Below are 20,889 nucleotides of genomic sequence, written 5' to 3' on the forward strand. Positions count from 1 at the left end.
TGCCCTTTCTTACACAAATCACGGGAGGATTTGTCTCCTGAAATCACACTAGGGCGCACTTGCTTATTAGGAAAATGCATAAAACACTACACCATGGAGCTACTAAAATTAAAAAGAAAAAAACCCTCTTTCGAGGTTCACCTGAAAGCCCCAAGGTTTAAAGGTGTATTCAGTATTTTTATGAGGTTATTTAATGGAAAAAAGGTATATTTAATGGTAAATAATTATAGAGTAATTCCAATTCCAACAAACTGAAAATACAGTTGATCCAAGCTCTCTGAACAGCTTTCTCCTGTGATGGAAATACTTGTTGCACCCAAGTAGGATGTGCCGGACTGTTTCAGTGCTCTTATAGTCACTTTTGCCATCTGATTATATTCCTGTCAGAGTAAGGGAAACCCCCATCCTGAGCGCACAGCTGTCACGTCTCAGTCTGGTAACAACAACGGAGTCTCTTCTCTTGCCAAAGAACCCATTTTTTGTTCTACATTGAAATGCATGCCTTCTTTTTTCTTCATTTTCCAACATGCCCTTCCAATGTTTCATTTATTAACTTTTCATGAATTCTGATGAACCATACTGCAGAAAAAATCCATCATAAAATCCCTCATATACTTCATTTTTTGGCAAATAATCCGTTCCATTGGCTTCCTCTGATGAACGTGATGGAACTCATAAATCACAGCCTGTTCTGTATGGTGTTGTAAAATATTTTTAATAACAAGTCTGATCTGGATTTGAAATTCAGTTCCTTAATTGTGAACAATACTGCTGTTAAATCACTGCACATGAGTGAATGAATGAGTTTGCACTTGGTCCTGAATCCACCAGTGAGCCCATAAAACTGTAAAAACTGACATGTGATACAGAAGCAGTAAGCCTACAAACCACTCTGCTGCTCTCTGGCAAGGAATGGTGGTGGTAGAGATCAGTTTAAATACTGCATTGAGTCCTGAGAGAAAACGGAGGCCGTTGAGACCACGCCCACCACTTTATTTACACAGACACGTCAGAGAGAGAAAGAGGACAGGAGGGAGCGTGACACCGTGGAAGTGGTCAGCTTCTGGGCTGACAGTGAGTAAAAAAACGATAAACTCTGAGTACATTCAGAAAGTACTCAACGATTATTCAGAACCACTTTAAAAACTATAAGAAAGTCTGAGACTCATGTAAGCGAAACATAAAGACTTGACTAAGGACTTTTGCACAGTTTTATATACACAGGCTGTCTAAGCAGTAAATAAATTCAATCAAGTGATATTTCGACGTGAACTGGCTTGAGACCAGAGAAAATGAAACAAGAAATAGGATTTTTGTTTCACTTAATCTCGATTCCTTCCTTTTTTACTTCCGCCCTTAGACTTGAAAGCCCCCGCCCCGCTCTCCGTCTCTCTCACACACACACACACACACACACACACACAGTGTGAGAAAGTGTGACGCTGTAACGCGTCGAGGAAGGTGCGGTGACATATGAAGGCACTGTAAAGGCTGGGGTGCAGTGTTTTCCCCTCCTACAAACGGGCTCATTTCTCTGCCATTCAAAGGGAAGTAAGTGCTGACGTTCCGAGGACAAAGACAACTTCTGCAGGTTCGCCAAAGGTATGCTATGGTTATATTTATGGTTGAAGCTGCAAACGTGACTGGAAGGTGTCCGGTCACAGTCGTGACGAAAATACGAAAATTAAATATGAATGCTATTATTGTTTTTTACTCTGAGCTCCGTGACCGATAAGCAGGAACGTCACGAAGCTTTCGCTGTCTAAATTCGGACTATTAGCTGAGGTTAATGGCGGACCACGAAACATTCAGACACATGTCGAATAAAAAAGCATTTTTGGGGGCGGAGGGTTATAACGCTGACCCAACGTGAACTAATCCTAAACAGGCTGAAGTTTGCTGAAAGCTGACTTTACGGCTGAACTTGTGTATGCATTATCGGTCGTCGGGCTCGGTATAACAGGCTCGGTAACACGCCTTTATCTGACCGCGGTCAAGTGAGCCGTCATTTGTGAGCCGCGGTCAAGCCAGCCGTTTCCTCTCCGCCGCATAAATTTCCTTGCGCTTTTACACCAGTCTTTAAGGTATCGCCTTTTCGATTTATATCCCGATTGAAAGCCTAGACCCGCGCGCACGTGCACGCGCGCGAACACTCACACGTGCACGCGCACACACAAATTACAATGGAACAGCCCAATACAACCATCGTGACAGTCTGGTTGCATATTCAAAAATTCATTAAAAATCATCCTTAGTAGTTGATGTCCAACTTTCAACAGATTATTACTCTGGGACACCTACTGTACCTCTGTGCCAACTTTCAGACAGATTTACTGTGGAATTCCTCAGATATTAAAGCAAACTTGTATTCAATGCAATACAGTCAATACAATTATGTCAATTTCAAAAATTCATTAAAAATCATCCTTAGTAGTTGATGTCCAACTTTCAACACATTCCTCATCTGGGACACCTACTGTACCTGTGTGCCAAGTTTCAGACAGATTTACTGTAGAATTCCTCAGATATTAAAGCAAACTTGTATTCAATGCAATAAAGTCAATACACTACAATTATGTCAATTTCAAAAATTCATTAAAAATCATCCTTAGTAGTTGATGCCCAACTTTCAACACATTCCTCCTCTGGGACACCTACTGTGCCTCTGTGCCAAGTTCCATCAATATTTACTGTAGAATTCCTCAGATATTAAAGCAAACTTGTATTCAATGCAATACAGTCAATACACTACAATTATGTAATTTTCAAAAATTCATTAAAAATCATCCTCAATAGTTGATGTCCAACTTTCAACACATCCCTCCTCTGGGACACCTACTGTACCTCTGTGCCAAGTTTCAGCCAGATTTACTGTAATATTCCTCAGAAATTAAAGGAAACTTGTATTCAATGCAATACAGTCAATACAATTATGTCATTTTCAAAAATTCATTAAAAATCATCCTTAGTAGTTGATGTCCAAATTTCAACACATCCCTCCTCTGGGACACCTACTGTACCTCTGTGCCAAGTTTCAGCCAGATTCACTGTAAAATTCTTCAGATCTTAAAGGAGATTTATATTCAGTTCTCTACAGTCAATACACTACAAATATGTCATTTTCAAAAATTCATTAAAAATCATCCTCAGTAGTTGATGTCCAACTTTCAACACATCCCTCCTCTGGGACACCTACTGTACCTCTGTGCCAACTTTCAGACAGATTTACTGTAGAATTCCTCAGATATTAAAGCAAACTTGTATTCAATGCAATACAGTCCAATACAATAGAATTATGTCTATTTCAAGAATTCATGAAAAATCATCCTTAGTAGTTGATGTCCAACATTCAAAACATCCCTCCTCTGGGACACCTACTGTACCTCTGTGCCAAGTTTCATCAAGATTTACTGTAGAATTCCTCAGAAATTACAGGAGATTTATATTCAATGCAATACAGTCAATACACTCCAATTATGTCAATTTCAAATATTCATTAAAAATCATCCTTAGTAGTTGATGTCCAAATGTCAACACATTCCTCCTCTGGAACACCTACTGTACCTCTGTGCCAAGTTTCAGACAGATTTACTGTAGAATTCCTCAGAAATTAAAGCAAACTTCTATTCAATCCAATACATTCAATACAATAGAATTATGTCATTTTCAAAAATTCATTAAAAATCATCCTTAGTAGTTGATGTCCAACTTTCAAAACATCCCTCCTCTGGGATACCTACTGTACCTCTGTGCCAAGTTTCATCAAGATTTACTGTAGAATTCCTCAGAAATTACAGGAGATTTATATTCAATGCAATACAGTCAATACAATAGAATTATGTCAATTTCAAAAATTCATTAAAAATCATCCTTAGTAGTTGATGTCCAAATTTCAAAACACCCCTCCTCTGGGATACCTACTGTACCTCTGTGCCAAGTTTCATCAAGATTTACTGTAGAATTCCTCAGAAATTACAGGAAATTTATATTCAATGCAATACAGTCAATACACTACAATTATGTAATTTTCAAAAATTCATTAAAAATCATCCTCAATAGTTGATGTCCAACTTTCAACACATTCCTCCTCTGGGACACCTACTGTACCTGTGTGCCAAGTTTCATCCAGATTTACTGTAGAATTCCTCAGAAATTACAGGAAATTTATATTCAATGCAATACAGTCAATACACTACAATTATGTAATTTTCAAAAATTCATTAAAAATCATCCTCAATAGTTGATGTCCAACTTTCATGAGATTCCTCCTTTAGGACACCTACTGTACCTCTGTGCCAAGTTTCAGCCAGATTCACTGTAGAATTCCTCAGATATTAAAGCAAACTTGTATTCAATGCAATACAGTCAATACACTCCAATTATGTCAATTTCAAAAATTCATTAAAAATCATCCTTAGTAGTTGATGTCCAAATTTCAAAACACCCCTCCTCTGGGATACCTACTGTACCTCTGTGCCAAGTTTCAGACAGATTTACTGTAGAATTCCTCAGATATTAAAGCAAACTTCTATTCAATGCAATACAGTCAATACAATTATGCCAATTTCAAAAATTCATTAAAAATCATCCTTAGTAGTTGAGGTCCCACTTTCAACACATCCCTCCTCTGGGACACCTACTGTACCTCTGTGCCAAGTTTCAGACAGATTTACTGTAGAATTCCTCAGAAATTAAAGCAAACTTCTATTCAAAGCAATACAGTCAATACACTAGAATTATGTCATTTTCATAAAATCATTAAAAATCATCCTTAGTAGTTGATGCCCAACTTTCAACACATTCCTCATCTGGGACACCTACTGTACCTCTGTGCCAAGTTTCAGCCAGATTTACTGTAGAATTCCTCAGATATTAAAGCAAACTTGTATTCAATGCAATACAGTCAATACACTAGAATTATGTCATTTTCAAAAATTCATTAAAAATCATCCTTAGTAGTTGAGGTCCCACTTTCAACACATCCCTCATCTGGGACACCTACTGTACCTCTGTGCCAAGTTTCATCTCAATCCGCTGCATCAATAATTGTTTAATATTGATGGATCAAAAGTGTTGCTGAGAGAGTCATGACAGGGACTATAAAGAGACAGCATATTTCAGCCATATTTGCTCGTCTTCACTGACTCGCTTTGAAATCCAGATTTTAATTTTGGAATATTAGGTGTACTTGTGGTTCCTATAGAATTTTAAGGTTGAACGGGAATCAGAGTCTTGATCTCTCAGGCCTCTCTTCTGTGGATGCAGCTCACATCATTCTGTACAATACGATAATTTTTAATTCTACAACTGTTTATAACCTGCATAGTTCACATTTCTGTATAGCTGTATATCTCATATTTCTGTATAGTTTTTTTATTTCATATTCTGTATAGTTTTTCATATTTATTATTTTTCATAGCCTGTACATAGCTTGTACTCACTACAGCCTGTACATACTTATAGTTATAGCATATTCATAACATACCTTCATACCGTGTACATTGTAACATACCATAATAGACCCATTTCTGTAATATACTTACATACCTATATTATTGCTGATATATATTGTAATATATCTATATCATGGCTAAAGCACTTCTGGATGGATGCAAACTGCATTTCGTTGCCTTGTACCTGTGACGTGCAATCACAATAAAGTTGAATTCTATTCTATTCTATTCTATATTAATTCAGATATGTCTGTGAAGGTTCTCAGTCATCCAGGTCATCGTAGTCAAAGGAGTTTGCAAAGAAAAGCGTCTGGACTTCTTTAAGTTGCTTGAAGACGTTTCACCTCTCATCCGAGAAGCTTCTTCAGTTCTAAGGTCAAATGGCCGAGAGTCCCAGATTTAAACCCAGTGGGAGTATCCCCCCCAATGAGGGACAAAGGACCCCCTGGTGATCCTCTAATCACATGCACCAAGGTGTGAAAGCGGGTGTGGGACCTAATCAGCCAGGGTTTCGGGTGAGCCCATTGTGAAACCTGGCCCCACCTTGTCATGTGAATTCCTGAGGTCAGATGGCCCAGGATGTGAGTGGGCGTTAAGGCGTCTGGGGAGGGAACTCAAAACTGGATTATAGATGGCAGACAGTTGGTGTCGTAAACCACCGCCTCTGTTCAAAGATGGTCGCTCACAGTGGACATAGATGGCCTCTTTCACTCCTCTTTCAAACCATCTGTCCTCTCTGTCCAAAATGTGAACATTGGCATCCTCAAAAGAGTGACCTTTATCCTTAAGATGCAGATGGACTGCTGAGTCTTGTCCTGTGGAGGTGGCTCTTCTATGTTGTGCCATGCGCTTGTGAAGTGGCTGTTTGGTCTCTCCAATGTAGCAGTCTGGGCATTCCTCGCTGCACTGTACAGCATACACCACGTTGTTCAGTCTGTGTTTTGGAGTTTTGTCTTTCGGGTGAACCAGTTTGTGTCTGAGTGTGTTGCTGGGTCTGAAGTACACGAGGGATCCTCTCGTGGGGAACACCCCACACCACATCAAGAACTCCACCGACTTCACCGACAAGGTCCAGAAACTTACCCTGGATCCAGATGAAACCATGGTGTCCTTTGATGTAGTCTCCCTCTTCACTTGCATACCCACCACGGAGGCAGTGGAGACTGTCAGAAAACGACTACAAGAAGACAGCTCCTTGGAAGACAGGACCAACTTCACACCCGATCAGATTTGCACACTGTTAGACCTCTGCCTTACCACAACATACTTCAAATACAACGAAGGCTTCTACAGACAAAAACATGGCTGTGCCATGGGCTCCCCTGTGTCACCTATTGTAGCCAACCTTTACATGGAGGAAGTGGAAAGAAAGGCTCTTGGCTCTTTCAAAGGAGGAGTACCCAGCCACTGGTACAGATATGTAGACGACACCTGGGTCAAAATCAAGACACAAGAAGTGGAATCCTTCACTGCGCACATTAATGCTGTGGATAAAAACATCAAGTTCACCAGGGAAGACACAAAGGATAACTGTTTGCCTTTCCTGGACTGCGCGGTGCACATTGAAGAGAATGGCAACCTCAACATTGAAGTTTACCGGAAGCCCACACACACGGACCAGTACCTCCTCTTTGACTCCCATCACCCTCTGGAACACAAACTTGGAGTAATTAGGACCCTACACCACCGGGCAGAACATGTCCCCTCTAAGCCTGAAGGGAAAAAGAAGGAACACACACATGTAAAGGAAGCACTGAAAACATGCGGTTATCCTAACTGGGCGTTCATAAAGTCAGCAAAGAGGCACAGAAAAGAAGATCAGACACCAGCGAGGGAGGATAAGAAAGACAGACGCAACAACATTGTCATCCCCTATGTAGCCGGTGTATCAGAGAAACTCAGGAGAGTTTTCTCCAAGCACGACATCCCAGTGTACTTCAGACCCAGCAACACACTCAGACACAAACTGGTTCACCCGAAAGACAAAACTCCAAAACACAGACTGAACAACGTGGTGTATGCTGTACAGTGCAGCGAGGAATGCCCAGACTGCTACATTGGAGAGACCAAACAGCCACTTCACAAGCGCATGGCACAACATAGAAGAGCCACCTCCACAGGACAAGACTCAGCAGTCCATCTGCATCTTAAGGATAAAGGTCACTCTTTTGAGGATGCCAATGTTCACATTTTGGACAGAGAGGACAGATGGTTTGAAAGAGGAGTGAAAGAGGCCATCTATGTCCACTGTGAGCGACCATCTTTGAACAGAGGCGGTGGTTTACGACACCAACTGTCTGCCATCTATAATCCAGTTTTGAGTTCCCTCCCCAGACGCCTTAACGCCCACTCACATCCTGGGCCATCTGACCTCAGGAATTCACATGACAAGGTGGGGCCAGGTTTCACAATGGGCTCACCCGAAACCCTGGCTGATTAGGTCCCACACCCGCTTTCACACCTTGGTGCATGTGATTAGAGGATCACCAGGGGGTCCTTTGTCCCTCATTGGGGGGGATACTCCCACTGGGTTTAAATCTGGGACTCTCGGCCATTTGACCTTAGAACTGAAGAAGCTTCTCGGATGAGAGGTGAAACGTCTTCAAGCAACTTAAAGAAGTCCAGACGCTTTTCTTTGCAAACTCCTTTGACTACGATGACCTGGATGACTGAGAACCTTCACAGACATATCTGAATTAATATAGAATAGAATAGAATAGAATTCAACTTTATTGTGATTGCACGTCACAGGTACAAGGCAACGAAATGCAGTTTGCATCCATCCAGAAGTGCTTTAGCCATGATATAGATATATTACAATATATATCAGCAATAATATAGGTATGTAAGTATATTACAGAAATGGGTCTATTATGGTATGTTACAATGTACACGGTATGAAGGTATGTTATGAATATGCTATAACTATAAGTATGTACAGGCTGTAGTGAGTACAAGCTATGTACAGGCTATGAAAAATAATAAATATGAAAAACTATACAGAATATGAAATAAAAAAACTATACAGAAATATGAGATATACAGCTATACAGAAATGTGAACTATGCAGGTTATAAACAGTTGTAGAATTAAAAATTATCGTATTGTACAGAATGATGTGAGCTGCATCCACAGAAGAGAGGCCTGAGAGATCAAGACTCTGATTCCCGTTCAACCTTAAAATTCTATAGGAACCACAAGTACACCTAATATTCCAAAATTAAAATCTGGATTTCAAAGCGAGTCAGTGAAGACGAGCAAATATGGCTGAAATATGCTGTCTCTTTATAGTCCCTGTCATGACTCTCTCAGCAACACTTTTGATCCATCAATATTAAACAATTATTGATGCAGCGGATTGAGATGAAACTTGGCACAGAGGTACAGTAGGTGTCCCAGATGAGGAATGTGTTGAAAGTTGGACATCAACTACTAAGGATGATTTTTAATGAATTTTTGAAATTGACATAATTCTATTGTATTGACTGTATTGCATTGAATACAAATCTCCTGTAATTTCTGAGGAATTCTACAGTAAATCTGTCTGAAACTTGGCACAGAGGTACAGTAGGTGTCCTAAAGGAGGAATCTCATGAAAGTTGGACATCAACTACTAAGGATGATTTTTAATGAATTTTTGAAAATGACATAATTCTAGTGTATTGACTGTATTGCATTGAATACAAGTTTGCTTTAATATCTGAGGAATTCTACAGTAAATCTGGCTGAAACTTGGCACAGAGGTACAGTAGGTGTCCCAGATGAGGAATGTGTTGAAAGTTGGGCATCAACTACTAAGGATGATTTTTAATGATTTTATGAAAATGACATAATTCTAGTGTATTGACTGTATTGCTTTGAATAGAAGTTTGCTTTAATTTCTGAGGAATTCTACAGTAAATCTGTCTGAAACTTGGCACAGAGGTACAGTAGGTGTCCCAGAGGAGGGATGTGTTGAAAGTGGGACCTCAACTACTAAGGATGATTTTTAATGAATTTTTGAAATTGGCATAATTGTATTGACTGTATTGCATTGAATAGAAGTTTGCTTTAATATCTGAGGAATTCTACAGTAAATCTGTCTGAAACTTGGCACAGAGGTACAGTAGGTATCCCAGAGGAGGGGTGTTTTGAAATTTGGACATCAACTACTAAGGATGATTTTTAATGAATTTTTGAAATTGACATAATTGGAGTGTATTGACTGTATTGCATTGAATACAAGTTTGCTTTAATATCTGAGGAATTCTACAGTGAATCTGGCTGAAACTTGGCACAGAGGTACAGTAGGTGTCCTAAAGGAGGAATCTCATGAAAGTTGGACATCAACTATTGAGGATGATTTTTAATGAATTTTTGAAAATTACATAATTGTAGTGTATTGACTGTATTGCATTGAATATAAATTTCCTGTAATTTCTGAGGAATTCTACAGTAAATCTGGATGAAACTTGGCACACAGGTACAGTAGGTGTCCCAGAGGAGGAATGTGTTGAAAGTTGGACATCAACTATTGAGGATGATTTTTAATGAATTTTTGAAAATTACATAATTGTAGTGTATTGACTGTATTGCATTGAATATAAATTTCCTGTAATTTCTGAGGAATTCTACAGTAAATCTTGATGAAACTTGGCACAGAGGTACAGTAGGTATCCCAGAGGAGGGGTGTTTTGAAATTTGGACATCAACTACTAAGGATGATTTTTAATGAATTTTTGAAATTGACATAATTCTATTGTATTGACTGTATTGCATTGAATATAAATCTCCTGTAATTTCTGAGGAATTCTACAGTAAATCTGGCTGAAACTTGGCACAGAGGTACAGTAGGTGTCCCAGAGGAGGGATGTGTTGAAAGTTGGACATCAACTACTAAGGATGATTTTTAATGAATTTTTAAATATGCAACCAGACTGTCACGATGGTTGTATTGGGCTGTTCCATTGTAATTTGTGTGTGCGCGTGCACGTGTGAGTGTTCGCGCGCGTGCACGTGCGCGCGGGTGTAGGCTTTCAATCGGGATATAAAGCGAAAAGGCGATACCTTAAAAACTGGTGTAAAAGCGCAAGGAAATTTATGCGGCGGAGAAGATGCGGCTGGCTTGACCGCGGCTCACAAATGACGGCTCACTTGACCGCGGTTTTATACGCTGTCATGCTACGACAAGCGTGAACAACTCCCGAGGAGCCTGAGGAATTGCCTGAATGTGTTCTGTTATATAGCTGTACCAGGCGTCTGACGACTGCAGCGCTCTCACTTTTCAAAGAGGCAACGATACTGCCTTGAGCCAACAGTGCTGACTTGGGGAATAGTATTAACAAAAGATGATGGCTGAGGGCAGAGGTGGACTTGACCACTGTGGGTTGGCACTGGCACAAGTAGATATGGAATGGAAGTGGGCTTGAATTTACTCAGATGGAAAACATGATGAGGTGATAAAATCTGATATATTTCTTTTCTCGGTGTGGTCTTATTTGGCAGCGGTTAGAACAGAGGTGTTTCGTCAGGACAAGTGGGGCAAACAGTACTTGCCCTGTCAAATCTAAAAATAGACATAAATGAATGCAACAAAGGAATATTAGGGCCACATTTAGAAAAAATATTATCGATCCTTTTGTGAATAAAGTTGTAAGTCAAAATGTGGAGATAACAGTTGTTCCAAGACGAACAGCCACGGCTGCTGTACCCTCTACAAAATGTCTTGTATAGATGAGTTAGTGAAACAAATTGATCCATCTTGTGATACAACATGCATCTTCTTTATTACACGAGGGTTTAAGCATCATTATCCTTGGATCTGTCCATTACCAGCCCTTTCATTTTTCACAAATCCAGCCAACTTTTCCAAATTTGTGTGCTTCTTCCTTCTGAGAAGACGGCAGCTCTGACCATGTCTGGTCTAAAAACCAGGCAAGTTGAGCAGCTGCTCAGATTAACATCTATGAGAATAACTGAATGTAATATGTTTAACCAGCGTTTAGTCCCCTGTAGATATTGACTGTTAACCACGCTGCTCGAGCCTTTTAATTTAGCAGTTTTTTCTTTTTTAAATTAATATATTTCAATATACTTATTCTTCTTTAGTCTCAGCTGACTGCAGGTTTCCCCAATTTTTAAACAGCACATTTGCATAATTACTGAAACTAGTGACCTCACAGTTAGTCAGTGGTGCTAGTTTCTGTCATTATATAAGTGTACTGTTTATAAGGTTGGGGAAACCTGCAGTCAGCTGAGACTGAAGAAGTCACTTGGATGAGTGACGAAATGTTTCTCCCACTGAAAGCGCTACATCCAGAGAACAGAATCAACCTTTTGGTGATAGCGTTTTATTGCTTTCTTTCATCTCTGTTTGACTCTCTGTACGAGTGGATTAGACTCCTATAGTTGTTTATTTTGGCATCGTCAAGGCCAACTTGGAGTGGACTTGAAATTTAGGATAATAAGAGGACAGGCGTGTCATCATTGTCTGAATAAAGCCATTGTTTGAACTTTGTGAAGGCTCTCTGATGCCACTTTCACTTCTTGATACAAAATACTTTAGTCCATCCTGCACTGACCTGGCCTTGACAGCACGGCTGATTTATTCTATCAAGGTGACCGCTAATGCACATTAATGACTTAGCACAACTTAACACCTGCTCACCCTATGGCCTGATGCATTAGACCTCATCACTGTTACTAATAAAGTAGCAAATATCTTTTGAAGGAATGCTGTTCATGTGTCCAGAAGAGTTCAGGAAACTTGGAAAATAAATGCTAAGGTTGTGCACCTTACTAGGAGTTTTTCTTTTCTTTGTTTTCTTGTTTTTCTCTTTTCTTGTTGCTTGTCTGTATAGTGCTCTGTGTCTCTCCTGTTTTTGGTTGCGATGAGAAGAAGTGACATTCCCCAGAGTGAGGTTTGTAGTTGCTGTTCTCTAGAGGGGTGATGTATCTCTATTTTTACCTGGCTGTATTACCATGGTAACGTACTCTGAACACATAACCAGGTCATGTTCAGAGTTTTGGTTTAAACTTGTCTCCAGGTGCCATGTTTCAGTGCTTCTTACATTAAAGTATTTTTTAAAGTACAATGTAGATTCTTTTTTTTATTTCCATTGTTTGGGAATGCATTTTAAAAGTGCGAGCTGGTAGCTCGTACAGTACTAAAAGAACTGAATGAAGCATGACATAGCTCCTTCCTACTCTTAATGAATTTTAGGCCACAGGTCACATTTACCCGTACAGTTATTCTATGCACTTTAAGGACTTTGGTTACCAGCTTTATCTTTCTGATATCCATGGTCAGTTTATAACATCCTGTTCCCTGCATGCTGCTAGATGCAGTTACACTAGGTGCATGTGAACATTTTACAATCAAAGAACTTTGACTTCAGCAGCTTCAAAGACGTGTGCAGCAGAAAGCGATCAAGAGATTAAAGCGTGCAACACAGCAGATATCATGTTTGAAAGTTGCCACAAAATGAAATTCATGAGACCCCCTTTGGTGTCTGCTGCCCATATCCTGTCAGTTTATGATATTGTGTGTAGACAGGATGCTGATTGGTTGAAAAACTACCCAGAGCAAGAGCAGCGTTAACCACAGAAGGAAGGAGTGTGTCAAAAAAAAGAGCCAGCAGAGAAACCCTGACAGACGGCAGTGGACAGTTCTCATTGTTTTTAACACTTTCTTTTACTTTTGTGCAGCTAAGATAAAAGAGCAACCGACATTTTTATTAAAACGTGTAAACACGATGCAGAGCCTTGCAGACCCAGAGCACCAGCTGGTTATTGAATGAATTTTCAAAATAAGAGCGAGGTCCACTGAGGTAATGTGTATGGATATTTGGTTCTTGCGTGTAGACAGCTGTACACTGTGTTCAGCACAAGAAGCTTTGGTTATAAATGTGTTTAACTAGGATTTACTGTGCACTGTATTCATTAACCAACCAAGGACTCTGTTTGTGTTAACCTAGTCTACCTGATGGAGTCCAACAGCTGCATCAATGTTGAATTTTGGGATACAGCTGAGGATTCCTTCTACTTTGAAGGTAAATGGGATTTTATACTTTCTCAGTAGTTGCCCAGTTGGTACATTTGATAATGTCAATGGTTAATTATACAGTTATTTTAATTCTGTTTCTATTGTCTTTTTTTCAATATTTGAACGCGTCCTCTGAAAATCTAAAAGTGGTTCAACAAGGTAAACGGCTTTAATATTTCTCTTATTTAATTTCATTTTAGAATATGACAGAAGAGTAGTACTGTGAGGCGTGATGTGAGGATTATTATCGTGTTGTTCTCTCAAAGATACAGATTTCGAGGAGGATGATTTCAGACAGTCAAAAGAGCATCATTGGTCCATTGAGAGCAGGAATGGTTTTGGATACCTCATTTTAAACCAAGATGACACATTCGTGGTCCAGACCTGCTGTGGTAAGACGGAGTTCTTCTTGTTGTTATGGTTACTGACTTTTCAGTGCAGTTTGGCTGAACAGGGATAGCTCAGTAGGTAGAGTGGTGGCCCCATGATTGGAAGAGCGGGGGTTTGATTCCCCTGAACAGCTACCCTGAGGTACTCCTGAGCAAGGTACTGTCCCTACACACTGCTCCCCGGGCGCCCAATGGCTGCCCACTGCTTCACTGAGTGAGTGGGTTAAATGCAGAGAGGAATTTCCCCACGGGCATCAATAAAGTATACAAAAAAAAAAAGGAACTTGTGCACTAACTTCTTTAACATTGTAATTGTTGAAATTTTTTAAGAATAAAGCAACTTGCTGGAAATTGGTGCATTTATTATTTAGAGAATAAAACTGTTGACACGTGTTGATGGACATTTGTCTGCTCCGACTCGGATGCTCAGTCATGTTTTGGCCTGATTTAGTCAGTCAGGGCTGGATCAGGTGACCCCAAATCCTCCCTTAATTACATTGCAATAGGCCTCGGCTGCTGGGGCTTCCCATGATCCACGATCTCCCGTGATGAGGGTTTCTTGTTCATTACGTCAGTAATGTAAATCGGTAATGACTTAATGCACAGAGATGTATAAACACATAGTGAGTGAGAAAGGTAACTGAAGAAGAAGTACTCAATGCATCATGGAATCCCCAGCAGCCTACATCTATCGCAGCATAAGTGTTAATAAACTGAAGAGAAAAAAAAGGGTCAGCATGGTGGTTAGCACGGTGGCCTCACAGCAAGAAGGTCCTGGGTTTGAATCCACTATTTAGCCAGGGCCTTTCCTTGTGGAGTTTGCATGATCTCCCGTTTCTGTGTGGGATCTCTCCGGATACTCCGGCTTCCTCCCACAGTCAAAGACATGCAATTAGTGGGCTTAGGTTAACTGATTATTCACACCTATATGTGAGTGGTTGTGTGTCTCTGTGTTAGCTCTGTGACACATTGGTGACCTGTCCAGGGGGTACCCTGCCTCTCACCCTATGGCAGCTGGGATAGGCTCCAGCTCCCTGTGACTCTGAAATGTTTAAGTGGAAGAGGATGGATGGAAGTAATGACCACTGACTGTACCTTTAAATGAACAATACATTTGTAGAACAATTGCAGAGGTCTACACTGTGGGGAGGGATTCACATTAGAAATGATTACAACCAGCTACCTCTGCAGTGAGTCTCTCTTAATGTGGTTGAATTTCAACCCTGAGTTTAGTGTTTAGTGTTAATGTGAGTCCCAAATATAATAGATATATTAAGATCATATGTCCAAATCTGTAGTCACTACCGGTGCTGCCTGTCAAAAGGTAACCGCAGGATTTTAAATTGGTCGGTTCATTAAAAGCTAAACAAATACGTTTGTGGAGTGCTGCAGTTTGGTCTGTCCTGTTTTGCACACAGAACAAACACAGACACATATAGATGAACAGAACAGCATTATATCATCACCTTTGTTCTTTAAAACAAGACATAGCTGAATGACATGCTGCTGCTCTTGCTTGTCCTTGTTTCCTCTTCAGAGAAGAAACTCTGCATCAGGACCTATCGGAGCTCTTCTCTAAACAATCAGGAAAAGTTGCCAGTCATGATATATACCCAAAAGAATGACCAGACAATGGTGGTATGTTGTAAGGAGCACAAAATTCAAGCTGTACCAATGGTAAGTACAAAAAGTCATTCAGAGTTGGTTTTAGTGCACTCACAGTTATTCTGATATTCATCTCATTTCACATTAAAAACAAAAAGATAACATCTGTACCGGAAGCATTTTGCTCAGCGCTTTGAAGCTGACATTCAAAGTTAATCAGGAGTATACTCTGAGTGTATCTCTGAGGTTTGGCCTGTGCTGCAGAAAACTGGGTAGTCTGATGGTTTAGATATTAATAAGAAACCAGTATATCAGTAACTGTGTAATTTTACTGGCCCACAAAAAAGCTTTTATTTTTATATTTTTAAAAATGAATACAGTTTAATTAATAAATTAGATTTTTATTCCAAAACAATGTTACTAAAGCTTTGAAAAAATAGGATCTACTATACTCCATGCCCCCCTTTACATTCACCCCTGCTCGTTATATAAAATGGGATGGCTGCCGGCAGCCTTCAGCAAGCTGCCTGATTTTAAATATTGTATCACACAAAGTTAACAGTCTGTCTGCATTCATTTTAGCTGCTGTAAAGTTACTGAAGGTTCTCACTGTGTTAAACACTGGTTGATGGCAGCAGCTGCAAAATTATCTTCTCTTCATGCTGGAGCTTGTTGAACAGGTGGTTTGACGAAGGCTTTTTCCCAATAACAGTTTTAATTACAGGAACAAGCGTTGCTGTTAGATGCTAGAAAAACATTTTCTTTCAGTCCACCTGATTTCCCCATCTCTCTCTCTGCTCCTTGCTTTGAAGAACAGAGTAACATGTGTTCAGTTTATGCCTGAATCATTTCATTCTTTCGAATTAGTGGATTTTTGGAATTCAGCACAAAGATCCGCTTTGACGATCTCCCAAACCCTACAGTGACTGTCAGAATCAATTCTATAGGCTGTGTTTATGTACTGTGATGCAATTTGATAAAATCATTGCGATAGGAGACTTAAATTTACATACTGATAATCTCTAACTGCATAGGTACGGAAATTTATCTTAACATTGCAAAATCATTCACTTTCGGTGCAACATGTTGGTGAGCCGACACTGGATCTGGATTTTACTCTTGGCCTGTCAGCTTTCCTCTCTAATCTCTATCTACACCTCATTTTTCGGATGTGAATGATCTAGTTAACTGGTTTAAATGGTAAAATGGCCTGTATTTGTATAGCGCTTTACTTAGTCCCTAAGGACCCCAAAGCGCTTTACACTACATTCAGTCATCCACCCATTCACACACACATTCACACACTGGTGATGGCAAGCTACATTGTAGCCACAGCTACCCTGGGGCGCACTGACAGAGGCGAGGCTGCCGGACACTGGCGCCACCGGGCCCTCTGACCACCACCAGTAGGAAACAGGTGAAGTGTCTTGCCCAAGGACACAATGGTTTAATATTCAATGTTTATCAGTTCTGGACTGTGCAGAACTGATAAAAACCAGATTAGCCCGAACCCTTACCCTGGAGCACCAATCACATCTGTTACCACAGAAGAGTGTGCAAAAGCTGAGCACAGCTAGAAATCACTGATCTCCATGTTCACTACCTCCTCCTGATTAGGAGTTACTAACCATGTTCAACCAGCTGAAAAAAACGTCTCATTTTGCTAGTTCAGTTAACATTGATTGTCATCGTTCCTGTTTGACACCATCAGCAGACTCCTTAATCCCGCTTAGTCTGCTTTCCATGCCACATCTTGACTGCAAAAATATTCTAAATTTCTTTGCTAGCAAGATCAACAGTATTAGGTCACAGTTCAAGTCTGTACTCTTCAAACCTTCCGAATTTATAAAGGTTTTCAGGACAAGTCTCCTTGATACGCCCACTTCTTCCTCTCCAGCCGACAATAACTTTCCTAAATTCGTTAAAGAGGTTCTATCTGACATCTCCCCCGTCTTCACTTTATTATAAATCAATCTATTTCTGCACTCCAGGTTACTGTAAAATAGTCAGCATCTTCTCTCAGCTTATTAAAACCCTCCCTGCATTCCACTGTTTTAGAGGATTTCACGCCTAATTCACGACTGCTGTTCATTTCAAAAACATTTGACAAAGTTGTCACTAATCACGTCGTCCTTCCTGGGGTAGTAATTTGTCCCTGACCTGGCAAAAAGCAAAGATGAAATCCCGAGGTCGCCAACGTGGACACCTAGATATTCTGTCCATAATAATTATGAACAGAAATGGTGACAGGGCATCCCTGACGGAATCGGCCACCTATCAGAAACAAGTCCGACTTGCTGCCGGCAATACAAATAAGGTTGTACACTAAAGGCCCCTAACAATGTGCCAGATATCCCAGACTCTTAAAGTGGATCAGACCACAAACTTGTTTTTTTTTAACAAGTTTGTATTAAACTTTGTCACAAGAGTTGGGAGATTTGCCATGCTATTGTATTGCTGTTCGAATTCTCTGGTCTAGGAAGTCCTAACACAAATAAAATATGCATATAAATTATATCAGTATTTAATGTAATGTGGTTAATGCTGCCTGATATACAATTTATTACCAGAAGTATTGACACACCCATTCAAATCATTGCATTCAGGAACTAAGCCACAGAGTGGTAGGCCACATAAAACAACAGAGCAGGTTCAATGGATGTTGAGGCATATAGTGCACAGAGGTCCCCGACTTTCTGCAGAGTCAAACACTGCAGACCTCCAAACATCATGTGACTGTCAGATTAGCTGAAGAGCAGTGTGTAGAGCTTCATGGAATAGGTTTCCATGAAATGTCTTGATGCATGCTCAATCATCCGGGTAAGTAAATCCCCAAAAGTTGATTCTGTTCATCTTTACGTAGAGTTTTCAGTCGGAGAAACGTCACAATGTGAATGGTACTCATGGCCATTGATCAGTGGTCTTTGCTCAATGAGCTTTGATCAGTGGTTGTTGATCAATGGTCATGAGAATTTGCATATTAATGATGAAGGAACTGACCTCCCAGCCCATTGTTCCTTCAGTGGTGCTGGTTTCAGTCATGACCCTGAATCCTCCCTTAGTTATGCTGCAATAGACGTAGGCTGCCGGGGATTCCCATGATGCATTGAGTTTTTCCCTTCCAGTCACCTTTCTCACTCACTATGTGCTAATAGACCTCTCTGCATCGAATCATATCTGTTATTAATCTCTGTCTCTCTTCCACAGCATGTCTTTCATCCTGTTTTCCTTCTTTCACCCCAACCGGTCGCAGCAGATGGCCGCCCCTCCCTGAGCCTGGTTCTGCCGGAGGTTTCTTCCTGTTAAAAGGGAGTTTTTCCTTCCCACTGTCGCCAAAGTGCTTGCTCATAGGGGGTCATATGATTGTTGGGTTTTTCTCTGTATTTATTATTGTGCTATCTACTGTACAATATAAAGCGCCTTGAGGCGACTTTTGTTGTGATTTGGCGCTATATAAATAAAATTGAATTGAATTGAATTGAATTGAATTTCAGTCATTATGCAAATGTACTGTTTATAAGATTGGGGAAACCTGCAGTCAGCTGAGACTGAAGAAGTCACTTGGATGAGTGATGACACGTTTCTCCCACTGAAAACGCTACGTCCAGATGAACAGAATCAACTTTAGATGAAGGAGATTGTGGAGTGGGGTTGTTGTCCACGATTGAGCTCGGCACCTTAGTTCCAATCAAAGGAACTTTCACAGACATCTCATCCAAAATTAGTCTCTGACCTCACAAAGGAACTCTTTAGCATGCCAAGACATTTTGGACATTATCACGCTCCTAATTTTGTGGGAACACAAAAAGGGATGACCCTTCCTGTTCCAACATGATTGCATAGCAGTAGGATCCATAAAGACCTTGCTGAGTGAGTTTGGAAGAACTTGACTAGCACGCACAGATTCCTGACCTCAACTTGACAGAACACCTTTGGGATGAATTAGAGCAGAGACTGTGAGGCAGGCCTTGTCAGCATCAGTCTCTGGGCTCACAAATGCACTTCTGGAACAATGGTAAAAAATTCCCATAATCACACACCTAAATCTTGTGGAAAGGTATAGAGGGGTAGCTGCTATAGCTGCAAAGAGTTAGCTGACATCATCTTAAAACCTATAGATTAAAGGTATGGGACAGCCTTCGTTGCCTGGGTGTGACATCATCGGCTTTTAAATGCTGCCTCCGAAGGATGCGGCCCCTTAAGAATCGGATGTCACTCAAGTTCATATGTATGTATGATAGCAGTTGAGCAAATGCTTTTGGCAATATAGTGTACATTATACTTTACAATCATGTTTCATGTGTAAGTTGTTCAGGATCAACCAAACTGATATCAAGCAAGTGATAAACATACTGAACATTTGATACAGTAAAAACTTCAAAAGAAAACAAGTTTAATCTCCACGTGTGAAAGGTTCACTATACTTGATCTGCTGTGCATCAGGATGATACAGGGACCTTTTCCTCTTTTTCTCCTTATGTCTGTCCATAGATGCCCCCCACAGACATCACTGGAACGAATCACGACGCTTTGTTCTACCAGACGGAACTGCCTGGAACTAAGAGGTTTAAGTTTGTGTTCTCAGTGGATCCCAAAAAAGTTCTTGGAGTTGTCAAAGAAAACGACCTTTATAAACTGACCCTGCTTGATGATGTTGTTGATGTTGTTGATACGAGAGTTGCGTTTGTGGTCAAATAATTAAAGAAGTTGTCTAAATAATGAAAAAAAGTCATCTGACTTTATTGAATGCAGATATCCAATGTAACAAGTCATAACTCAGAGTCACTTTGTGATTTAAATGGAACAAATCTGATCTGATCTTAAACCATATGGAACCTCAACATGTTCCCTGTTGTATCATGTTGAGGTTAAAGTGTGTCCATCCATTGTGTTGACCACCTCTGCTACTAGGGTATGAAATCTTTAAAGGCAGCTTTGAAATAAGTTTTATCTCATTTGAGATTTTGTTTGTATTCAGTTAATCATTGAACATTGTGAGGTTGCACAGATGCATGTTTGGTTTCTCTGGCCAGTGCAACCTCAGATTGAACCCAAAATTAGAACTATAAGCTCATACAACAATCTAGCTATTAGCATTTGTACATAAGAATAAAGGTTTTGTACTTCTTTCATTGTGTTTCTTGTTTTGTCATGAGTGGTGTACTAGAAAGAAAGTTGAAAACGGCCAGGCTCTGTTAGCATGAGCTAACTCGACTAATCCCCGCCAGAGATGACGGGTAAGATGACAAACACGTCACAGGAAATCTGTAATCCTATAAAAATAAAAGGCAACACAAGCACTGTAAATTAGTCAAGAGTAATGTGAGATGAATTTTTCTGATGAAACAATATTTGGGCAGTGTAAAAAGGTTAAATGGAGCCGTGGCATGTACACACTCGGGGTTGACATGTATACTCT

General features: G+C 40.2%; 1 protein-coding gene across 4 annotated transcripts; it reads left to right on the forward strand.

Annotated features, from left to right (window-relative positions):
- The first annotated feature begins 1,384 nt into the window (after positions 1 to 1,384).
- Positions 1,385 to 20,652, forward strand: LOC109205098 (uncharacterized). 4 transcript variants are annotated; one of them, XM_025898052.1, is made up of 6 exons: positions 1,385 to 1,602; positions 13,409 to 13,483; positions 13,624 to 13,635; positions 13,743 to 13,868; positions 15,391 to 15,542; positions 19,962 to 20,652. In XM_025898052.1, exons 2-6 carry the CDS (start codon positions 13,417 to 13,419, stop codon positions 20,166 to 20,168), a joined length of 564 nt encoding a protein of 187 aa, XP_025753837.1. In that variant the 5' UTR covers positions 1,385 to 1,602; positions 13,409 to 13,416; the 3' UTR covers positions 20,169 to 20,652. The 4 variants fall into 4 exon arrangements, with proteins under 4 accessions (XP_025753837.1, XP_025753838.1, XP_019223281.1 ...); XM_025898053.1 differs by having other exon boundaries at positions 13,749 to 13,868; XM_019367736.2 differs by having other exon boundaries at positions 1,399 to 1,602; positions 15,403 to 15,542.
- Positions 20,653 to 20,889: the final 237 nt, after the last annotated feature.

The sequence above is a fragment of the Oreochromis niloticus genome, linkage group LG14, assembly GCF_001858045.2.
Source record: "Oreochromis niloticus isolate F11D_XX linkage group LG14, O_niloticus_UMD_NMBU, whole genome shotgun sequence".
Classification (NCBI taxonomy): Eukaryota; Metazoa; Chordata; class Actinopteri; order Cichliformes; family Cichlidae; genus Oreochromis; species Oreochromis niloticus.

Excerpts from the sequence above, each read along its gene's own strand:
- LOC109205098 (XM_025898052.1), top strand. The coding sequence starts at position 13,417 with ATGGAGTCCAACAGCTGCATCAATGTTGAATTTTGGGATACAGCTGAG. Across the intron at positions 13,869-15,390 it reads CGTGGTCCAGACCTGCTGTG|TTTCCTCTTCAGAGAAGAAA; the intron begins GTAAGACGGAGT and ends TGCTTGTCCTTG. Across the intron at positions 15,543-19,961 it reads AAATTCAAGCTGTACCAATG|ATGCCCCCCACAGACATCAC; the intron begins GTAAGTACAAAA and ends GTCTGTCCATAG.